This window comes from Sarcophilus harrisii, chromosome 2 (genome assembly GCF_902635505.1).
Source record: "Sarcophilus harrisii chromosome 2, mSarHar1.11, whole genome shotgun sequence".
NCBI lineage: Eukaryota > Metazoa > Chordata > Mammalia > Dasyuromorphia > Dasyuridae > Sarcophilus > Sarcophilus harrisii.
In genome coordinates this window covers 579,435,137-579,459,952 of record NC_045427.1, presented here as the reverse complement: position 1 = coordinate 579,459,952, position 24,816 = coordinate 579,435,137, and the positions used below count along the sequence as shown (strand labels likewise).

Below are 24,816 nucleotides of genomic sequence, written 5' to 3'. Positions count from 1 at the left end.
CTTCTTTTATCTCTTACTTGAGCCCAAATTCATTTTTTATTTTTTTTATGATGGTTGTTCCTTTCATTTATGTCGCTGTAGTCATTTTTGGCTCTGCACATTTTACTTTGCATCAGTTCATAGAACTTTTTCCATGCTTGTCAATGGTTGTTGTTGTTGTTGAGTTGTTTTACCTGTGTCTGTCTCTACATGATTCCATTTGGAGTTCTCTTGACAAAAGTATTGGATTGGTTTGTCATTTCCCCCTCCAGTTCATTTTACAGATATGGAACCGAGGCAAATCTATTTATTAGGTGACTTGCCCAGGATCTCACAGCTATTAAGTATCTGATGCTGGATTTGAATTCAGGGAAATTGGTCTTCCTGATTCCAGGCACCTTATCCATTGTGCCCCTTAGCTCGCAGCTCAGTATTTAAGATTTTCATTATTTCTTCTAACATAGAACTCTGCTACATTTATTTGTCACAATTTGTTTAGACATTCCCCAGTCAACAGATATCTACTTTGTTTCTAGGTGGGGGCTACTATTTTTAAAAAGTACTCACATATTCTATGTATATGGAGACTTTCATTTTATCAACCACTTCTTGGGGAGTTATATGCTTGGCAATATGGTTCAAAGGTTATGAACAGTTAGTCACTTAATTTGCATAACTCCAAATCAATTCCTACAATTGTTCTAATTCACAGTTCCACCAACAATGCATTAGTCTGTCTGCATTACCAATTTACTGGCAAATTGGGTGGGAGGTGAAAAACTCAGTTGTTTTGATTTACATTTCTCTTATTAATGACTTGAAGTTTTCTGTGGTTGTTGGCAATTTGACATTCCTTTTTTGAGAACTATTTGTTTATGTCTTGTGTATTCAGGAAAAACTTTTTGGTCATATATTTTGGTTTCTTGTCCTCTTTTATCTCAAGTACTTGATACAAAGATTTTCCTTTTAGACAATTGCTTACCTTCTTATCCTAGATGCATTTTGTTTATGCAAATCTTAAATTTTATTTAATACAAATCATCAACTTTCATTTAAAAATATGAACTATCCTCCCTTATTTGGTTAAAAATTCATCTCTTACTCGAAGCTGTAAAAGGAAAATGTATATTTCTCTTTAATTTTTTAATAGTGTGATTTTTAATATTCAGATCAAGTATACATTTTTAATTTTTATGGAATATGAGGTAAGATATTAGTCTAATTTTTCCCAGATTATTCTCAGCAAATATTTAAAAATGCCTACAATGTACAAAAGCTCTATGCTATGTTCTTTCCTTGCTCTCTGGATCTTGCAGTCCTCAGCCTCTTGGCATTTATAGGCATTCACACAGATAAGTATAATGTGAGAGCCATAATGGGAAAAGTTCTGTAAGAGAGGTCTGGAGTACTAAGGAAATTAAGAGAAGGCATAGATTCCTTTAAGTTTAGGAAACTTAAAGAAATCATCAGTGAGAAAATGGCATTTCAGATGGGATTGGAAAGATATGCAAACATTTAGAGGTGAGCATTAACAGAAGGAATGCCCAAGAAGTCGTCCCCCCCCCCACAGCTCCAGACTACAACTGCAACTTAAGGAAAATTGGGTGTGAAGTACAGGAGAGGGACTAATGATGGTAACGGCAGCAATAGTAGCCCACATTTATTGATCATGTTAATGCAACATTAGATTACAGATTTTGGTCCATGTTTATTATGATCAGACTCTGTCATGCCATAGTACTATTTATCTGGTGCATAACCTGTGAGCCCATTTTTACCATTCTGCATCCTAAATCTGCCAAGTATCTGTTCTTGGCACTCTAAATACATGCCCTTTGGCTCAACCATGAAACATTTACATGAGTTAAAATGCCTACCCCTTTCGTTGCTCTGAGTCATTGAATGATAGAATGATTCTAAAGTCATGCCAGTTCCCAGTGAACTCTTGTTAATCATGCTAATGATTATCCTTTGGCTGCCTCATTTCTGCACACTTGATTTGAAAGTAAACATAGCATTTAAGTATTTCATGATTTCCCTTCCTTCCTTCCTTCCTTCCTTCCTTCCTTCCTTCCTTCTTTCCTTCCTTCCTTCCTTCCTTCCTTCTTTCCTTCCTTCCTTCCTTCCTTCCTTCCTTCTTTCCATATAATGTGCAATACTACGAATTTTAGTAACTTTTATTGTCATTATTTTAGGTACGAAACCAGCACTGGAGTCTTATCATGGAGAGTGTGGTTCCATCTGACAAAGGGAATTATACCTGTATAGTTGAAAATGAATATGGATCCATCAATCACACATACCACCTTGATGTTGTTGGTAAGTACATTACCACCCATGGATAACTCTCTATCATTCTTTTTATCTCTCCTTTTTATTATCTTTCAAGACTTGTTTTGGATTGTTTTTAGGGTTGTTGTTCTTGCCATTCACATTGTTGCAATCCTTCTTGGATCTGTATATTTTACTTTGCATCAATTTATAGAACTCTCTCCGTGCTTCTCAATGTTGATCACGTTCATTATTTTTTTTTAGCCAGCAGAATTCCATTACATTCACTTCCCACAATTTATTTAGACATTCCTCAATCAATAGATATCTATTTTGTTTCCAGGTCTTGGCTACCACAAATTTATGCTGACGTATATATTTTAGTGTTTGTGGAGCCTTTCATTTGATGAATGTTTGACTACTTTAAAAGCATAAAGGATGCCTAGTTTTATATATGACTTAAAGAAAAATGATAATTTTTTACTGTTTCCAAATGCAGCATCTTATTTAAGAATACTTCAGTTTTTTAGACAATTCCCCATTCATAGACTAGTCAGGTTTTATGTGCCACATGATCTATTCTTAATTCCCATAAGTCATCTTGTGTAAGGTGAATGTAAGAGTAAAAGGTACTGACAGTTTGGAAACAAAAATATCAGTTTCCAATATTAGGTAGATAAATGTTACAAGGATGTCAGGAATAATACAAGGGTATAATTCACTGTGTTAGAATAAAAGATACAACAGAAAAAATATCACCGTGTCTGAGTAAAGAAAGATACTGTGGTAACTGCTGATGGATAAGATTGCTACAGAAATCTACCAAAAGATAGCAGTTAGGAAGGAAACTTAGACAAAATCTTGTTCAACTTCTTCATTTTATTGATAAGAAAATTGTTGCTCTGGAATCAAATGACTTGGCCAAAGAGTGGCAGAGCTGCAACTCACACATAGATCTCTTGATTCCTGGTCCACTGCCCATCTACTGCAAAAACGACTCTGAGAGTTAACATTTCTTTCCGCGAATGGGGGCAATTACATTTTTTTGTTAGAAATAGTCTGAAAGATGGAGGATTGGAATTCTAAACCATGTTAGTATGCAAATGATTTTAGACTTTGTTAAGGATGTAACATTCAATACTATTCAATTTTTAGGTTGCTTTACTAAATATTTGCATTTTTCTTCCCCAGTTATTTACCCTAGTAATTTGTTTGAAATGAAGAACCATATTTTATATGTTAGTACTATAGTCCAAGATCTTGCAGATTAAATGAGAATTAAATAGAATTACTTTGTTTTAGCCATTGTTGAAAATTATGGAAGTCAAGTTGATTCTAAAATGTATGATTATGAATTTCTATATTGAGAAGTATAGTCTATTGATCAGTTTCATCTTGAATAACCCATAACTAATTGCCAGAAGATTGCCATGAAAGTAGAAGGTATAGGAGTTTGGGCTTCCATCCATAACAAGGAAACTTTTTAAGATTTGGTGATTGTTTTACAATTAAAATCAAGATAACAGCTTCTGATTTTGGTTTTTTGACTATGCTCAGCAGTAGGCACGTGATAAATATTTACTAAACTTAACTATCCACAAGTGATAGCATGGTAAATAATCCAAAGTATACCATCTGCTATTTGAAAAGCCCACCTCATAGAACACTGGATCCTTGTGATCAGAAACTAATTAGATAACTAAACTGAAAAAAAAAATGTTTTTATCCCATTGCCATGTTTTGACACACCAGAAAATTCCTACCAATGGCCAAGGCCAAGGAGCTAGCATTTTTTTTTAAATGAAATGAAGTGAAATTATGTATGGTGTTGGTTTCTGTCTTCAGACAGATGTGGCTTGTGTTTGCAAAGTGGGTAATATGTCAATATAAAATATGCTCCAGGTGTATTCTAACCTCCCATCCTAACTCAATACTTACCAACACATATACATTGTCTAAGTTAAAAGGGGGGAGAGGGAGGAGATACAGGTAGCCCCAGTTTGATAGTTTTTTTTTTTTCTTTTTGGCTGCCCTGAGACTTAAAGTGGAGTGTCATGTTTTCACATCATTTTGACCACTTACATGTTGATAAGGGAATAAATTTCTGAAACACAGGTTCCTTCTCTCCCCCTCACACATTCCCATCCCCAGATCTGTGTAGAACTTGGCTTACTGATGTTTAATTTTGATGAACTGAAAGAGGATCAACCAGCATTTAATTAGGTTGCCCCAGGGCAAATGACTTAGACCTTATTTTGGCATGAAGACTGAAAGAAAAGAAATAAGTAATTAGAAAATTTTGGAATTAACCATTTTGGATTCTAATAAGATATGTTAGGTGTGAAAATCAAATGTTTATTTCTTATTAACTTAAATTAATAGGTGGTGGTATGTAATAGGTGGTATGTAATAACCAACCATTTAAAAAAAAAAATGAACTCTATCGAGAGAGCCAAATATTCATAGGAGAGCAGTTCTTCAAAATTGTATTTTCTCATGAACCTGCCAGTCCTTGGTTAATTGAAATCAGGGTTTTCATGGGAGTTACCAGTTAACATTATCCTGTGCATTTCAGCCATTATGTAAACTTCATAGGCAAGCTTTAGGTTATTTTGTAAAATGTTCAAAAGGATTTTACCCCTCTTTCTTCATAAAATTCTGACAGCTGTTTCATGAGACGCTGAGAAATTTCTTCTTGTTTTAGTATTTGTATTTGATTTGGGCTGCTGAATAATGGGATCGTTCACTTCAGAGTTAATCCATAGCAATCTGTCTTGTAGAAAAGAACATGTGATTCTGTGGCATAATTCTGTGGTATAATGTAGAGGGAGTTGTGAGTCTAGGGAGTAAAGTAGAGAAAGGTCTGATGATGTCACAAACTTGGGAGATGTCCCAGCTAAACATGGGCCAATAATGACACAATTCTGGTTGGGAATATCCATTAAAGCTCAACTCAAATAATTTTCCAAATCTTGAACCTTCTTTACATGTAGAAGCCAAATGTCACTGGAGTATAAGACGTTTTCAGTAAAGATGGAGGTGTGAAATACTCTCATCTTTGCTCAAAACCCTAGTAATTGCTTTGAGAGGCACTAATAAAATAAGGATTGAGTCAGCTAAATATTCTCATCTAGACTTTCAAAATTGGCAGTCCATCATCTGAGAATCTAAGTGAGTGGGGACAAAAAGGAGTCAAGTTCAAACAGCCAATTACTAGCAGTCCCCTTTGCCCATGTGGATAGAGCCCAAATTTAATATATCCCCATGTTGGGATGGCTTTTTCAGCTACCTCTCTGTTTCACAGAAGGTCAGGGCCCTTTCCCAGTGAAAATGACAGTCCATTTTCAACCCTGGTCCTTAAGTTTTGTTTTTGTTGCTATGATACTAAGATTTCCTATTCAGTTATCATATGCCATCAGAATGGTGAGATCTTTTTATTGAAATTCTTCCTTGGAAAAGCATTTACATCAGCAGTGTACTGTAAAAGTTGTGTAATTTAAGTGACATTATCCTGTCCTGCCATTGAATTGAATAGTCTGCAATTGTTGAGGATAAGGGATTAGTTTGTAGAAATTATTTTTAATAGACTCACTTGAGCCTCATTAAAATGGACACTATCACTATATTCAGCCATTTACTTATAAGAGGAAATTATTGTGATCCAGGTTTCAGAAATTATGGTAATTCTTAGAAATAATTATCTCCTCAAATGGGAGGCCATTTCTTTAATCAGATAGCCAGTGTATTATACAGTCTAGTAAAACACTGTACTGAGAGTCAGGGAGCTTGGATTCTAGGTTGCTGGTTTCTCTCACTAATTAGAGGTAATAACAATGTTTATTATTATTACTACTATAGCTAACATAGTGCTTTCCTATGTGCCGGGCACTATGCCATCCTCTTTTCAATTATCGTCTCATTTGATACTCACAAAACCCCAGGAGGTGGGTACTGTTATTACCCTCATTTTACAAATGAGGAAACTGAGGCAAAAAATTAAATGATTTGTCAAGCTTACTGCATAGGTGGGAAGTGTTGGTAATCAAATTTGAACTCAACTCTTGGGATAGCAGCTTATGAACTGTGCCACACTTTGAAGAAATCATTTAATCTCTTCGGGGCTCATTTTCCTCATCTGTAAAAAAAAATCAGCAAGATGTTCCAGGTGATGATGGGATCCCTTTGCACTCTAAAATTCTGTGCTCATATAAGTTTTACAAGACAGTTTTATAGCAATTGTTAGATTCAGTCAAAGGAACCACAATAAAATGAACCAGATCTCATATTCATGGGTTGTATTATCATTATTTATGAACATCTTTATTTCCCCCCTTACTAGACTAGAATGTCTTTGAGGCTATGGAGTGTGACATGTGTCACGCTTGTTTCCTTAGTGCAGAGCACAGTGTATAATATATAGTTAATGTTTAGTGACTTCAGCGCAGATGCCTTCTTGTTCCCAGGCTTTGTCCTGTCAGGTCACCTAGTTAGTTACCTGGATTTACTTAGTGAAAAATGGATGATCCTCTTTGAAAGTCCATGCTGTTGATGATTTTTAATTTTAAAATAATTTTTATTTTAAATTATTTAAATGCGTCATATCATTAATATTATAGTAACCATATAATTATATGAAATAATTGTATAGCTACAAATATTCTAGAAATAAAATAAATAATATATTAATATTGAATTGTGATGTTATGTTATATTGTATTATATTACATCTACTTCAAGATGGATTTGACTCGTGAAGTTAGACAATGACAACATATTAGAACTTTAAGGGATCTGGAAGATCTAATCCAACATCCTTATGCTATAGCTACAGAAACCAATCACATAAGCCACATAATAGAGCAGGATGAGAAGAGGATTCTAGAGTACTTTGTCCAATGTTTGTTCTATTTCACCACATTATTTTATTTTGCTGTGTTACTTGGGTTGAGATAGTTTCACAGATATGAGAAGAAGGTATTCCTGTCTGCTTTGATATCAGCATAAATTATTGCAAGAAGCAATTGGTGAATTGTTCCAAAGGCTTGTTGCAACTAGCAGGTTGTTTTGACTTGGGAGTTAAGAGCTTCCTTTCCTTCCCCTTCTCTCCCCTCCCTTCCTTTCCTCTCCCTTTCCCCTTTTTTTCTTCCCCCCCTCTCCCTTCCCTTCTCCCTTCTCTGCCTTCCCTTCCCTTCCTCTCCTTTCCCCCCTTTTTTTTTCTTTTCCCCTCCTCTCCTTAACCTTCGCCTTCTCTCCCCTCCCTTCCCTTCCTCTCCCTTTCCCCTTTTTTTTCCTTTTCCCCCTCCTTCCCTTTCCCTTCTCCTTCCCTCTCCTTCCCTTTCCTTCTTTTCCTATCCACACTGCTAAAGCTACTGTGACTTCAAGGAATTCCCCTTCTCTTTGACATCCTTATAAGCTTGGGGAAAAAAAAGGAGGGAAGCAAAACCTTTTTTTTTTTTTTTTTTTTTTTTTTGGCATAAAGTCAGTGGGTTTGTCAAAGCCAGTCACTTTTGGGACCTGTAATGGTTCACTTTTCTAGAAATTCATTTTCATCTGGAGAGATTTATTAAGTGACAGACATTGTCTTAATAGATACCTTAGGCAGTGCCTCATTTATGGCTGGGTGGAGGTTCACTGAGGCGTTACTGCCAGCCCCAACTTGCAGGCTGGCAGACCAGTATGTGGCTGTTGACTAGCCCTTGACATAAATATGCTAGAACTTGACATATTTACCTGAGTGCTGAGAGCCTGGACATGATAGGGCAAAGCCCGAGAGCATGAAGGAATCCGCACTGATGCTTGCCCTCAGGTATTTGTTAGGTTAAGAATGAGGAGCTTTTATTCGGAGCACTGATAAGCCTGACTGTAGATTTTACATCTGGCATTGGACTTTTGGCAACACCCTGAGAGGGAGAAGAAATTACGCAAATTGTTTAGTGCTTGGGGCAGCCTCACCTAGGGAAACAAAGACTTTAGTGTGGTCCTTCAGCAGGAGAAAATGGAGAGGAGTTACTAAAGTCAGGATATCCCCAACTCGTAACTTTTTTTAAGGAAGTGAAGGAATCCCGGTGTTACTAGTTCATCAGTGGGTTGACTGGATAGAGAATTTGTTAGAAGGAGGATCCTTGCTCTTGATTGCTTTGGATTAAGGAATGGATTCTTTTCCTGCTATCCACTATGGCACTACCTCTGGACATGGCTTTTTGTTTTCCTTTTGGCTAATGATGAACATGATAATGTGGTTTTAGTTGTTTTGGAGAAAAACTTTACAATTATTCATTTCAAATGCATTAAAAAACAACAACAACAACTAGAGACCCATAGCATACATACTGGTGGGGGGGAAAAGTGGGATGTAATTGATTTTTCTTATTATGGAAAGTTCACTATAAAGAAAAATGGAATAGTCAGAACCAGGAAATCTGGAATAAACTCTTCATCAAATTTGTAAAATTATGTCAGCAGTGGATAATAACAATAGCTAGCTTGTATATGATGCTTCATGTTTTGCAAAGTACTTTGCAAATAGTAATTCATCAAGAAACCTGGGAAGTAGATCATATTATTAAATCCATTTTGTGGATGGGGAAACTGAGGCCAACACAAGTTAAGTGAAATTATTCAGGGTCACATAGTAAGTATCTGAGGCCATGTTTGAACTCAGGTCTTCTAACTCCAGGGCCAGTGCTCTGTTTATCATGGGATATAGAAGCCTCATGGATGAGTCATGTATTTATTTTATATATGACCCTTGAGTTTTCAAGGAAAGGGGGCAAGGTAGAGGTAAGGGGGTAAAGGGTAAAGGGCTTCATCAATGTTTGTCAAATTTATTGAATAATTAGGCATTTTATTTTAGACTTTTAGTGTAAAAAAGCACGTCTCTAGTATATAAACTTCAGTCTGAAGTTCTGCAGATGCATTTATGCTCAGTGTTTCAGTTGATATTATCACTTTTATGATCAAAAGAGTTTCTAAGATGACAATGAATAAACTCCTTTTAGAACACAAGACGTGGTGGAAATATCTTACTGTTTACAGTCTCATTTGATAGAGTTGTTATTTTTCTTTTCAGGACCATTGTAAAATATATAGTAGATATTTCCCAGAAAAATTTGATTTAGCCTTTATCACAACAAACTGTCTTCTAATTTGTTCATCATATGACAAGATGAGATGCTAGGGTATGGGATGGAGTTTTGTAGTAAGCAGCTTCAACAATTGAGTTCTTATATGGGGGATAAAGAGAAACAATGAATCAAGGCAGAGCCTGAACGATAATTTGACTCTACTCTGCCACTTTGGGACTCATCACACATAACACTTTCAAAATACTTTCTTTTCACTAGACCTATGAAGTAAAAATCATTAATATTATTCTCCCCATTTTACAAATCAAGCAAGTGAGAATCACAAAGATTCTTTAATTTGCTTGTGACTTAAATGCATCTTCAGATGAGACCCTCAGTATCCTTACCACTGTATTTCTCAATACAGAGAGGAGAATAGTGAAGTTGATAGTGAGTCATGGGTCACTGTTGGACTCTTATTTTTCCATTCTTTTATGGAATTACCATTGAAGTCTGTAGAAATTCTTTGCATCCAAGAGATGTGCTTGTATCAATAAATCAGACTTTGCTCCTGCCACCATAGCTCCTAAGCTCCCCCCATAGGAATTTATTGATCTTTGGGGAGTGATAAATAATAGCTTTTATTCAGGCATGCATTATCTCAAAATTGGTTTCCCACTACTATCTTTAGAAAAATTTTTTTGGAGTTCAGCACCATTATACATGGTTTGAGGAGTCTGTAGGTTTTGATACAGTGAGGAGATAAAAATGACTTCTTTAATAATTGCTGAAAAAAGTTGCTGAAAAAAAGAACAAAACTAGACAACATTAACATTAATAATATTGACAAAACTCCAACTATGTGTACCATAAGAGTGATGACTGGTCCAATGCAGCCCAGTTAGGTCCAGAAATTTCAACAAAAAAGATTCATTTTTGTTATTATCTTTAGATTTTCTAGTGAATATCTTGAAGCTTGAACTTCAATCCAGCTAATTAAACATTTATTAAGCTTGTAAGTTGTAGAAAGCTAGTGTTAAGGGCTGGGGAAGATTGAAAATTCTGATAAAACACTTTGCCTTTGCTCATGGAATTTATTATTGAGTTAGGGAGGGTTAGTGAATGGAAATAGAAAAACTTATCATGAAAACTAACCACAATATTACAAGTGAGTGATAAAGACATCCAATATCTTTTAGGTTGGTGGCAGAGGGGAGGACAGAAAGGAGGGGATAGATATGAGACAGAATTGCTGAGGTAGAATCAGCAGAATTTTGTAATGAATTGGAATTTCACCAATCTGATTTGATCTCCTCACAATTTCTGAAAATGGAAGGCAGGATTATTAACTCTGATGTCCCTGAAGAAGCTTTTTATTTAATAAATTGGAAATACTTCAGACTCAGACTTCTATTCCTAATCTAGAGAAGGACTAAATTATTGTCAGGATATTAGTGATGAAGAGGGAGTCTCAAAGAGAGGACTGAAGCCTCAAAGTCCAAATTCTCACTTTGAGATTTCATAAAGAGTAAGAAGGCTTTAGTACAAAAGCATGGTTTATTTTCAAGGTTCAAATTTTGTCTTTAAGAAAAAAAAGAGGGGGGAGGGGCTTGCAGGTTCTTATCCTTTTTATTTCAGTCATTTTCTTAAAAAGCTTTCCATTGTTCTTTTTACTTCCTCCTCCCCCCACTTCTCACCAAAGGGAGGCATTTCTTGTTTGCTCAGATGTGCTTAAAGCTTTTACCTATACATTTGCCATATCAGGGATAAAACAAGTTATCTGAGAGATTAGTGTGACAGACATTCCAGTCTTCCCTAAGCAAAGTAGCTTTTACAGTGGGGAAAGTGATGAAATGCACGGGGTGGCAGTTAATAATAGGCTGTGTTGAGAATATTAGTCATTCTCTTGTATTGAAAGCAGAGAATTGAATACAAAAAAACATTCATGTTGTATGATGCTGGCCACGATCGGTGGCGCCTCTGTGGTTTGGTTTTAAGCCTTTTCTTTACAAATTGTTTTAAAGAAGAAAAAAAAAAAACTTTTCATCTTGTAACTCGGGTTGTGTTTAGTTTCAAATAAATGTTAGCTTTTCAACCTTCTCCCTTCCTTGAATGGAACAACTCTGCAAACTCCAGTCCATAATCCTGCCATTCTCAAAAATGTTTCATTTCAGAAGCAGGTGAGTAGTTAGCTCATGAATTAGCTATCATGATGTTATTGCTCTCAGCTGTGTTTACCAGTGTCTCCCTCCTCCAAAAGAGGGATGGACAGAGTGACGTCCGACTTTTACGTCAGAATCAATCTGAAGGATGTCACAGGAGGAAAATGTGTGCAGTCTTTGCATCACAGAGGAGTAAAGCCCTTGTTTTGTCAACGAACCAGGAGGGCTGTGGCAAGGTTGAGTTTTTGAAGATTCAAGTAATTCTGTTTCCTGCTTTTGCTAAATGAAACTTCAAATGGTCCTTGCGTTAATTTTTTTTGGGGGGGAAAGAAAAGAAAGGCAACTTTCAGCATAAACCATGAAAGACTTAATGGTCATCAAGCACTCCACAAGTACTCATTTGATCTCATTGAAAAATCAAAACAAAACAAAAAAGAATGGGAAAGGAGGATAGCTTTGGAGCATTTTGACCCTTTGTGGTATAAATAACATGCAGTCCTATCACCCTCACAAGGAAAAAAAAAAACCAAACAGATTCAACTGGTAGAAGTTATTTAATCCCCCACTAAAGAATATCATTGATGATGATAATTTGGAGAGGCACTTTGCCTACACCTGTTTCTTTCCAGTCTCTTGGAGACACCATCACCACATCACTTTGCTTTTGCACATCATTGAACAAGCACAAAAGGATTAGTGGTGTTTTCCTTCTAGCATTTCATGTGGTGCGGCCTCTCGAAGTCATTTGGTTACTTTGGGGCTGGAGGCTTTAGTTTTCAGGAAAAAAATTACCCCCATAACCTCTTTTGCTTCTTCCTCTCCCTAACCAACCTCTCATCTTTAATTTAGGTCCCTTAGATATTCTCTCTGTGAAGAATATATGTGTGTATATGTGTGTATATGCATATATATTTGTATATACGCACAACTACATAGTTATACATATATACATACATAGATATAGATATATCTATATCTATCTATCTATATATAAGAGTATGTTGGAAAGTACCAAGTTTCTTTAAGGATTAAAAGGATTAAAAAGATTAAAAAAGGGGGAGTCAGAAATTAAAATTTAGAACTGATGAGACAGAACCACATGATCATGTTTCTCTTCTTCAGAATCAGTTTTCTTCTGGTGGTTTTTGGATGGCTTTTGGGTAGAAATTCACAGTTCAAATGCAGAATCAAGGGACAGTAGTTGGAGCACTGGCCCTGGAGTCAAGAGAACCTAAGTTCAAATGTGGCTGTATGACCTTGGGTAAGGCACTTAACCCCAATTGCCTCCTCCAAAAATGTAGAACTAGATAATCTAGTCCAAAATAAATATGTAGCTGAGGGCTGTTTAGTAGCCCATGGATCTTCTTTGAAAAAACTTAATATCTTTTATTTTTACATTATCTTCAGTTCTGAACTATCACTCTTCTTCCTCTACTCATTAAGCCATCCCTTGTAAAAGAGGATTAAAGAGAAGGGTGGGAGTGGGGCAGACGTTTAGCAAAACTAGGATATCCATTGATTCTCATAGTATGTGCTCTTCCATCTCTGCAAGAAAGGATAGGGAGAGAGGTGCCTTTTCTTGTTCTTTTAATCATGTATTATGTCTTTTGGAAGGTTCATATAGTTTTCCTTTCTGTTCTCATTTCATCTTCTTACCTTCCCTGCATCCCCTGCGGATTCTCCTTCCCCCCTCACCCCGCAATGCTCCTAAATGAGCCTGGTATGTCCCGAATAGGTGGAAAGTCTGCGAAGACTGAACTTGTCCACTTAAAGCACATGAGGCAGAACCTTGAAAAGGCAGTGAACTCATTCTGCTAATTGTAATTAGCGTGCGGTATTTAGCAGGTTATTGGCCTCCTTAAAACTTCAAAGTGTTTTGTTAGCCCTTCTCCTAATGGCAGTACTTAATTCTAACTGGGTTAGTGCCCCCTTTTCGGCTGCAAAAACAACAGCCACCTACTCTTTAGAGAAAACTAGGTGGAGCCTTTAAAAAAAAAAAAATCCAGGTTGTTTTCACTTATCCTCCGATCTTGAAACGTTCTTTTCTCTCCGTCTTCTTTTAGTTGCTAAGAAACTGCCATTTCGAGAGAACTGTAATTAAATTTTGATTTTAATTTCAGGATCGAGCAGGAAATGTAACACATGCTCGCTGAAATGAATGGATGATTGATAGCATTAAGCCTGTCTGTTTCCAAATCAATGTGGAGAACTCAATGTGATTAGTGGCCCTAGGTATTTCTCTGTCACCGGGACACAGCTTTTGAAATGTTCTTTTCCAACAAACCCAGCTTAACTTGTTAGAAATACGAAGGCGCCCTGGCTATGCTGGGAAGCTAGTTACCCTGAGCTAGGTTAATTTATAGGTGTAATTTAAGAACCCCCTTATTCTTCTGGTCTCAGGATTCAGTGTAGTGTTTACTGACCTTGAAGATATTAAGCAACCTTGCCGTGATGTACCTCGGGCAAAAGTCAGGAAAGTATTATAAGCAAATGTTACTATGTACAGAGTAGGAACGCGATGTAAGACAATTCCAGTAGCCAGTTCATAAAGATGTCTTCTTGGTCGGTCACTCAGGTATTTTCCCTCTCAATAATTACTCCTTGGCATGGAACCAATAATGGTGGTTTTCCCCAGCTGCACTATTTAGATTTGATTATGACATCCAGTGGCAATACTCAATTTTTCTTTCTAGATACTCTCTCCTCACTTAAAATGAAACTTCCTGACAGCTAAAACAAAATACCCAGAAAACACGTGCTCAAGAATGAGCCCCTAACATCTTCAATCTGTGTCTACTACAGATTGAGTTGAGCTTCATTCCAGTAGAACAGCCAGCCCTCCAATTAGTGATAGCTGCCTACCACTTTTGGACTTCTTTTAATTGCTGATCTTAACTTGGAATTCTCACAAATGACTCAGTAGTCTTTAAAGGTGTAAACACTCACTATTTTTATGCTCAGTGGCAGCTCATTTGCAACTGATTTTGAACGTTAATTTTTTTTTTTTTTTTAACTGCAAGTCATGGGTGAACCAATTGTTAATAGCTCTGATTTTTTTTTTTTTTTTTGGATGATTCTTCCAGGACCCTCCTTAAAAGTTTTTTTTTTTTTAAATTTAATAGTAAATTATTATAGACAAATAGTAAAAATAGTAGCTAGTTGAAACTAAAATTTAAAAATATATATAAAATAGCAATTTTGTGATTAAATAAACAAACTAATACGGAACCAGAAATTACACTTCACTTTTTAGTAAGGAGTAATCAATCCTTATAAAATATAAGTTCTTTGAAGGCAGGGACCGTTTAGTTTTTTTTTTTTTCTTTATAACTTCAGTGCCCAGAATTCAATAAATGTTGAGTGATTTATTCATTTGCATCTCTCCCCCACCCTTTTTCTTGACTCCTATAGTACCTTTCATCTAAGATCTTATTAGATGATGACTCATCATCATCATTACATTTATTAGACACCATGAATTCAGAGCAGTACTAGGTGCTGGAATTATCCATGGAAGCTCTCATTAAGGTCTCTTCCAGTGGCTCATGTGAGCAGGCAACTCAATTTAATTGCTCAATAGAATTATTAAGCAGTAGGAGAGTAATGAAATTTTCCATTTGTCTTTCTTCCCAACTCTTCAGATCTAGAACAAGGATTAACAAAACAAAAAATCCGTAATTATCCAAATCATGAAGCTGTTTCTTAGAGGGAATGAGTTTGATAGACATTACTGGAAGGTAGATTGAGAGAAACAAAATACATTTCTCTGCTGAAGCTGGCATACTAGGCCCAATTCCAAGATGTTTCAGACCTCATTCTCTAACTTGTTTAAGGGCAGAGAATAAGGTTGCAAAGGAAATCAAAGCCTGATGTGGAGAAATGAAACATGAGGCCTACTGACTTTTAAAAAACATTTTAAATAACATTCTCTAAGGTTTCATTTTATACTGAAGGCAGCTGTAATAAGTTTTGGGAGATGGTGTAAGGTTTCTATTAAAGAGAGATCATGCTTGCAGTTTTTGTACCCAAAGTGAGAAAGGGTGTGTGTATTGGGGAGGGGGCAGCGGGAGGAGAGGATTAGATATTATTTTCTATAAGGTGAGAATGTTTGAAAAGTGAATTAAAGCCTTTAAGGAATAATATATTTGGCATGCTGTAATTCACATATGAAATAATATTGAACCATTCCTGAGTAAAAATAGCCTGTGTAGTGCTGGAATAACTTAATAGCTACAACCCAAGCATGTTTGCTCTAAGTAAAATAAGACTGCTGCTTTGTAGTGACCTGTCGGTGCTGCTTTAGTGACTAAATTCCCAGTAGATGTTTGGAACATGCCAGATATATTGGACTGTATGAAAGATCCCATTGTTTGTTGAGCATCATTATTTGCTCTTACACTCACAATGTTTGCTTGTGAAATAATTTATTGGAAACAAGCATGTTGAAGAAAGGGCACTTGATTTGAAATTCAGTTGATCTGGCTCAGAATATTTAAGCTTTCTAGTGCTTTTGCTCCCAAGAATAAATATTTAGGTTCACTGTACTTAAAACACTTAGCTTAAAAAAGAGAGAGAGAGGGAGAGAGAGAAGTGGGAAATAAACCACCTGCCTCAACACTTTCAGGAGCGTGGAGTAAATGATCTGATGGGCAGGCATCCTTCAGCTTTGGATCACTGGTTCACATGTGAAGGGAGCCAATAGGGACGGAAATGATTTAATATTTGACAGGCATGAAAAAGCGTACTTTGTGAGAGGAGAAGTATGGGTATCTAGCCAGGGGGCAATTTTTTGTCTAGCAGAGGACATCTTCATAATTCATGTCAACTGAAACTCTTGGTCATGGGGTGAAGGGGGAACCTCTGAAGGAGCAATGAACGGGGAGGATTAACTCTATCATTACCACCTAGGCAGGATGCTAGCCAAGGATTCTTCTACGAGACTTCATGTCTGAGTGATGAAAGGGCTTAATTCTCCACAGATGCCAAGGTTTTAGGATGCACAAATCATTGTCCTACTTGCCAGGCATTTACTGAATGATTATTTGCATGTGATTGTGTTGGGTGCTTTGCAAGACTTGTAATAGCATGATGGTTTCTTTGAGAGTTTACAACCTAAGACAAGCATCTTTGGTGATTTTTTCCAGAGGGATTACAAATTTTGCCATGTACGTTTTTCTGAAATATTCCGAATTTGAGAACCAGAACTTTGAACTTCTTTACTTAAGTGACATGTGTGATATTGGACAAATTGAACAACTTTTTGGTGCTTTGGGATCTCTATGATTACATTTTGCATTGGCAAAGTGGCTGGAGATCCTTAAGTAAAAGGTGGCTAAATATAATTACCAGTTCCTAATTTTTTAGTTCTTAGAGATCAACAGAGAGTTATGTAATAACACTCATTTATCCATGGTTTGGTTTTTGTACCTCTTCTCCTGACCCCAAAATCCTGTTTATGATGGCTTATTATTGATGTCCCTAACATGAAAAGTCTCAGTGGATTAATTGGTTTCCTCACTTTTCCTTTTTCAATTTTTTTCAGTCAGGTAGAAACTAGCGGTGTCAGTACCTATGGTGTAGAGGGAAATAGTGTGGTTCTATGTTTCTGTGACCATAATTTTACATTTAAATAATATGGTTGGAGATACAGTGGATAGTGTTGGGTCTGGGGTCGGGAAAACTCATCTTCCTGAGTTCAAAACTAACTTCAGTATGACTCTGAGCAAGTCACTTATTCCTATTTGCCATAGTTCTTCATTTGTTAAATGATCTGGACGAAGAAATGGCAAAACACTCTAGTATCTTTGCCAAGAAATCTCCAAATGGGATCACAAAGAGTCAGTCATGATTGAAAAAAGTGAACAAAAATAAAATTTGGTTAGGGATATGGGGATATGAATTAATGGCAGGACATGCGGGTGTAGGACATGGTTTCCAGTTCTTTTCCTATCAATGTAGAATAGTATAGTGTGAGATCTAATTTTGTGAACATCTCTCTGCTTAGTAGTTTAGTATTTTCGACTAAGGAGCTGAAGAAAAATATTTGGGAACGTTGAGATCTATGCAAGTAAATTTCAATTTTCCCAAGCTTCCTTTTGGAAGACCCTTTCCCTTGGAGCAAGAGACAGGAGTGAAGAGTATAAGATCATTGATGTGTCTCATCACTCAGGAAAGCATCTTTCAAGAAAAACAAAACGCTGCCAGGACTTTTGGTTCCAGTGTCACTTATAAGACAGTGGAGGATTTTTCCTTGTCTCTTGTATTTTAACCTTGCCAGGATAACCTTGAAGTCAAAAGTAAATTTCATGGTGAATATAAATTATACTGAATTTAGTAAGGGAGGGGATATGTTGGATGGACCAGGAAGGATTTGGGATTTAGACTAATGTGGTTGTCACATTTCTCAGAGCCTTATTTTCCACTTTATAAATATATATAACGTAATACCGTCTTTGGAACTACCATTCTTAGTATTCATTTTGTCTCAACTGATGTCCAGCCTAAGTTTAAATTCAGGGTGAATTGTTTGATGAGTTGCCTCCATGCATATTCATGGCTTCTGGCCCTGGACTAAACGGACTAAAAGAAAAGAAATCACAATTTCTCTGTCAAAATGTCAAAAGAAAACCCTTTCCCAGGCTCATTAGGTGGCGTGTACCTCATCCTATGATCTCGCAAACTCGAGTTTTAACAGGAATTTTTTTTCTTCCATCCATTTTCTAAATGAGTATTCTTTACACAAGTGCAGTGCTCCAGTGGTGTCCTTTGAAGTGTGGTTTTTGTTAAACGTTTGTCTGTGGTGTTATTTTTGAGGAGTCAGCCAACAGGCTTAGAGGCCTCTGGCACAATTTCACTAATAGTTTTTTTGGCAACATAGCTTATTTATGCATCTTTTCTCCCTCTCTTTCCTTCCTCTAAATCTTCTTCTCCCACCCTACCCCCTTCTTTTGCTCTTCTTCCTTTAGAACGATCTCCCCACCGGCCCATCCTCCAAGCAGGACTGCCAGCAAATGCTTCTACAGTGGTTGGGGGGGATGTGGAGTTTGTCTGCAAAGTCTACAGTGATGCTCAGCCCCACATTCAATGGATCAAACATGTGGAAAAGAACGGCAGTAAATATGGGCCAGATGGATTACCCTACCTTAAGGTTCTGAAGGTGAGAACGTTCTGAATCTGCCAATCTCTATCACACTTACCTGAAAATGGAATAGTCCTAGTGCATAGAGATACATAATCTAATTTATTTTTCAACCTAAGAAAAGCTTAGATCTCTGACCGTTAGAATTTAGCATAATTAAGATACTGATGACTGCTTGTGTTTATTAACAGATTTTTGAAGTTAGAATTAAATCCTGGTTAATTATAGGTCATCTTTTAGGAAATCCTTGTAGGTTGTTTCTTATTCTTTAATCCTCTTTTTTTTTTTTTTTTTTTACCACTGAAATTCATTCCCAGGGTTTTCTAAATGACAATCTAGAAATGTTTTCTGTATTAATGTGAAGTATTGGATCTTTGTGGATCTAATACTGTGAGATCTTTGTGAATAGCTTATTTCATGTTTAATCACTGAAAATGCCCCATTTTACAAGCAATGTATAGGGACACATATATAGATCTCTATATATCTATATCTATCTTTTATATATGTATCTATCTACATATCTATCTATATGACTGTAGATCATTGTGCAAATGTAAATTATTTTATCATCTGATAAAGGACATGTTCCATACCCAGTATCTGTCATAGGATGTGTAGGTTCTTCATAAATGTTTGTTGATTTGTTGTTGAATACCAGGCTGAATCTAATGACCATTATTCTAAAGAATTATCTTTCAAGAGAACTTTGGGCAGATTACTTTTTAAAATGTTATTGACAGCTTTTGTTGATCATACATTTGATTTCCAAATATATCCCTTCACCCTTTCCTGCCCATTAAGCCATCATGTTTGAAAAAGAATGAAAAAAAAAAAAAGGTAATTCAGTGAAACTAACCAATACAACAATGGAATCTGTCAGTATATGTCATGCTTGACAACCATGTGCCCCCATCTCTGCAAAGAAGGGAATGAGGTAGTTTTTTTTTTTTTTTTTTTATCTCTTCTTTGGACAAGCAGATTCTTTAAAGAAAAGTTTCCCCTAATGAGAATTGTTCAGCCAGCAATACCAAGAGTGAGCGAAGCTGGTGGAATATTACAAAGCCACTGGGATCTGAAACCCATTCAGTTAAGAGGACCTGTTTAGATGTTCTCTCCCCTTCTCCTTTCCCCCTTTAACAATCACCTTATTGTGTTCTTTCTTAAAACCACAGCCTTTTGGACATCGGTGTTTAGGCTAAATGGAGGAAGTATGATAATGGACTGTTGGTGGTGGGACCATAGAGAGCGTGAAGTCCTTTCTGGACTGTAGTTACAATGTTCTCCTATGTTATTGGTCTATTCTAGCATTCGGGGATTAATAGTTCCAATGCAGAAGTGCTGACTCTGTACAATGTGACTGAGGCGGACGCTGGAGAATATATTTGTAAGGTCTCCAATTATATAGGGGAGGCCAACCAGTCTGCCTGGCTCACTGTTCTGCCAAATAAACAAGGTAACACTGTTTTTTAAAGAAAGCTGGATGTAGAAGAGAATTGGTGCTTTGGGAGACTGCAGGCAGCTTATAGGATAACTCTTGTGGCCTTGGTACATTGACAATAATTCTCTTTGGTGATGCAACTGGGATCATGCCAGCAGCCATGGAAAAATACCCACAATGTTCATTTTGTTTGAAATTATTGATTCCAAAGATATTGTTCCCTACTCTCTTTCTCTCTCTCTCACCCTCTAACTGGAAGCTGTTCTTTCTGGTCAATCATATTGACGCTGTTTTCCCCTACCGATACCACACGCATTTAGATTTTAAAACACATTTGAGTAGATCTTGAATCCAAAGTCTTTGCATAGAACCATATAATTGCAGTTGACTTCTCTTCAATCACAAATTTAGATATACATTTTTATAACCATATGATGGAGTTTGTCCAGTACATGCAGATTTCTTGCTTAGATGCTTGATATTCATGACTTACTCCTTTAGGATTTGTTTTTGTATATTTAGTTAATCTCAGGATAGTTTCAATTATTAAACCAAGTCCCTATCTATTGCCTTTGATGATCGAGCACTGAATTTTTCTCCACTTTTAATTTGTCACTCTAAATTTTCAAGTTTATGTCAATAGTAAAAGTTCATCTAGACCTTAAAGGTTTTTGAAGAACCTCATATATATTGTATCATTTTTCTACCCTCCTCCATGATTATGAAATCTTTGCACTCTCTTTGTCATAGAATCACAAGTGGAGAGCTGGAAAGCACCTCAAAGGCTATCTAGTTTACCTCCTCATCTTATGGATGAGGAAATGGAAGCCTGGACATATGAAATGATTTGTTCCCACTCACACAGGTAATAAGTGCCGGAGGTGGCGTTTGAACCCAGGTCCAGGCTCTGACACTTAATCCTGTGTGATCTTGGGCAAGTCACTTAAGCAGCCTTGTTTGCCATGTCTTCAAAAATAAGGCAGTTGAGATTAGATGACCTTTAAATCCCCTTCTGGCTCAAAATCTATCATACTATGAGATTTCAGCATCATGTAACTGGAAAAATTGCAGTGGAGAAACTGATTGAACCTAGAAGTACATTTTTTAGGCTTTTGTGGAACCCAGTGGATGCCTCGGAGGCTCTCCTCTGAGTTTTTGTTACATTTCACTCCACAGTACATACCATTTTTATCATTAATAATAATAACAATGGCATTTATATAGATTATAAAACATTTCACATGCAGCATTTCAGTTGATTCACAATAGTCATGTGGGATAAGTGACACAGGGCTATTCCTTAGTGTTCAGATGATGAAAGAACCACTGAGGAAGTTAAGAAACTTGTATAGGGTCACACAGCTAATTAGTGCCTGAGCTAAACTTCAAAATCAGGTCTTCTTGACTCCAAATTTAATCCTTTATGCCATTTCTTTCTTCACAATGGGGAACTGTAGTCAAGAGCACCACAAATAAGTCTCACTTTGGGGGCTGAGTTTGCTCTATGACCACCTTTATCCAAAATGAGAAAAAAGAAAAAAAGAACTTTTGTGGGTTGATTTTTCCATGTCATTTGATTGCATGCATGTTTAGGTGGTGAGGTTAGGTTTGGTGATGGTTGTTTGGTGATTCCTCTTGGAGGTGAGCTGGGATCTCTTGGTAAACATCTTCACCTTTTGGTTGTGGGCTTTGTGGATGGGGTCAAGTCGGAATCTCCTGGTGACCGAGCACCCGCTGAAGACAGGGGCAGCCAGTGCCTTGTGGTTCCATAACCCCTTCTACAATCATTCCTATGTTGTCTAGCCTTTTTTCTTGCTTCCCTTGTTTTCTAGGCCGCCGGTGTTAACACCACGGACAAAGAGATTGAGGTTCTCTATATTCGGAATGTAACTTTTGAGGATGCTGGGGAGTATACGTGCTTGGCGGGTAATTCTATTGGGATATCCTTTCACTCTGCATGGTTGACAGTTCTGCCAGGTATATACTGCTTTCTCTCCTTTCAGTGGTTTTTCCTCTTTTCTTGGTTGATTGCTACAAAATTAACACAGCTTCTGTCTCAGAAATGGCCCTTTTTATTCCTTCACAATGATGAATACCTTAGGGGAAATATCTATATATCTATATTTGTATCTACACACACACATACTCATACTTTTTTTGATTGGAGGGGAGAAAGTTGCCATAATAATTCTCTTACAAACATGTCATGGCATTTATGATCAAGTAAATGTCATACCTGAAATCTGAAATGATTTTTTGTGCTTCTAGTGAGCTATCAAGTCAGTGTTTAAATTCACACCCACACCCACGCACCCCTCTTTCCCTTAAGGAAGAATTAGAAATGATTTTGAAAATTTTTAAATCATTTTTCTCATTTTGGGGGAAATTTCCCTATAACTCCTAATCTCTGTAAGTTGCTTTGAATTGGTTTTCCTTTAAACCTCTTCAATGAAACAAAACCAGATCTGTGTATTTTGAGGTGCCCTGTGGAAAAGGGCCTCTTTGTAGAGGGCGTACAGAAGCAGTGTGTTACCTACCTTTGGGAATCTGCTCAGTGCATGTTTTAATAAAATGAATCTTTAATTTGCTTTTACTGCAAAGCATGCTCTTGCCATCTTGGGAATGATGTTATTTCTAACCTGCAAAGAAATCAACATCAATTATGCTTTACTGCTTAAAAATTGTTGCCTGTCTGAATATTTAATCTGAGTATGTCTCTATCCTATCAAACTTTCTTGATAATAACTGTTTGCTCAAATGCACCTGCCTTGGTATTTCTTTTTTGAAAAACTGAACAGTCTATGGTTTGCTAGCTCCTGACATACTACTCTAGTTATTAATTTCTTGTTATTAGATGAAGGTTACCTAGCTGCATGTTTATATTACATACAGCAAATGAATTGATGGTTAAGTTATGTGCTGGCTGTTGAGAGTTCTATCTTATCTTGTAGGCTGTTTTTTTTCCCTGATTAAAATTTATTAAATAATTCCATTGCATCTATCATCTCTTTCGTGAATCTACAATGTAAACATTTGCTTCTAAACAGTGAAACACTGCTAATTTGAGCTTGCTTTTCCATGCAGTGCTTGAGTTCTGCAATGCATTAAATGTCCTTTCTTAACCGATCTGCTTGACTATGATATAATATTAACTAAGAAATTATGGGACAAATTCTACTTGGGAATACTCTGCTTGTAGTTTGACCAGTGATTGCCCTGGAATGTAAAATTTTGAAAGGAGGAAGCAAATGTAATATAAAGCTTATATGAGAAAAATAGTAAAACAAAATAATAAAACCCCACATTTGACTATAAAGAATCAACTTTGAATGTTCCTTCTTTAAGAGAAAGGCTATATTGACATCAGGATGTCTTCCTTCCTCTACCTTTATTAAGTAGAGTTTATCTAAACCAGGAATTGATAAAGTATTCTAAACTTTTATATTTTCATGGATATTGCAGAAAATTTAGTCTTTATATTAACTCTATTTGTTTATTCAGTTGGGTAATATTCTGGATTATATTTAGGAATTCAAAAATTTTAGGCCAGTTTAACTAGATGAATATTTATTCACTTCTTCATACATACTTGTATTCATCTGGAATAAATTATCTGTCAATTTTTTCTTTTGAAAAAGCCTATCCAAATACATATAAGACTAAAGTCTTCTCTCTACCTCCTAAACACAAAACGAACATAGTTCAAAATTTAGAATTTCTATTTTTAATAGTTCATTAGACACTCTCATGCCAGAAGAATTTTTGTATATGTGTGTTTGCAAAGTGATGGTTTGATGATGCTGTAAATGCTTAAGAAGCAATAATTGTTCAGAAAATATGGCCTAGTAACTCATCCTGGGTAACTCAGAGACAGTTTTCAGGAAACCTACCCACTGCAGTTACACAGGAAGATGACCTGGGCCTCCTTTGGTGAAATGGGAAACTCATGAGGGTTCAACTTCATTATGAATAAATGATAGAATAGGAGAATATTTCAAGAGCTTTCGGGTGGCCTGGGATGTTGGTAAATCTGACTTAAAGCCTCTCTAAGTCTGTGTCTTTTAGGGAGCACAGACATTTTTTGGGAATGATTCCTTTAGTTGCATTTTTATATGTCTGTACCGTGTTCTAACTGTGTGGCCTGCTTATTCCTCCTCTGTGATTTGCAATCTAGCACCTGTAAGAGAAAAGGAGATTACAGCTTCCCCAGAGTACCTGGAGATAGCCATTTACTGCATAGGGGTCTTCTTAATTGCCTGTATGGTGGTGACGGTTGTGTTATGTCGCATGAAGACAACCACTAAGAAGCCGGACTTCAGTAGCCAACCAGCTGTGCACAAGCTGACCAAGCGCATCCCCCTGCGGAGACAGGTAACAGAAAGTAGATAAAGAGTTTAAAGAAATTTACTCTCTCCCAAACTACTCAGCCAGCATTTGCGGTTTTTCTTCTCTTTTTCTCTGATTTATGCCCCTGAGATTCATGGCGGGATGTTTAGAAATAAGGTCTGATGGAAGGTAGCGTTGTGCGATGGGACTTAAAGCCATGCTTTCTCCCTTGATTAAGCCTATTCTAAGGCTTTTCTAGGGCAACAAGGTGGCTCAGTGGGTAAAGTGCCCGGTCTAGAGTCAGGAAGGCAAGAATTCAATCTAGCCCTCTACACTTACTCACTATATACCACGAGGCAAGTCACTAACCTTGTTTTCCTTAGTTTCCTTATCTGACAAATAATCTGGAAAAGCAAATGGGAAACCACACCAGTG

The 24,816-nt window shown here is 36.7% G+C and overlaps 1 protein-coding gene across 7 annotated transcripts in view; it reads left to right on the top strand.

Moving 5' to 3' along the window:
* The window catches only part of FGFR2 (fibroblast growth factor receptor 2), a 115,535-nt gene that overhangs the window by 54,854 nt on the left and 35,865 nt on the right, over positions 1 to 24,816 (top strand). For 2 of the 7 annotated variants that reach the window (XM_023495520.2, XM_023495533.2), the window contains 4 exons: positions 2,175 to 2,298; positions 18,442 to 18,632; positions 19,923 to 20,070; positions 24,230 to 24,432. In XM_023495520.2, coding sequence (XP_023351288.1) covers positions 2,175 to 2,298; positions 18,442 to 18,632; positions 19,923 to 20,070; positions 24,230 to 24,432 — 666 coding nt within the window. Of the gene's footprint in view, positions 1 to 2,174; positions 2,299 to 18,441; positions 18,633 to 19,922; positions 20,071 to 21,887; positions 22,033 to 24,229; positions 24,433 to 24,816 lie in introns of all 7 variants that reach the window. The other 5 variants (XM_023495536.2, XM_023495522.2, XM_003755310.4 and 2 more) reach the window with 3 other exon arrangements.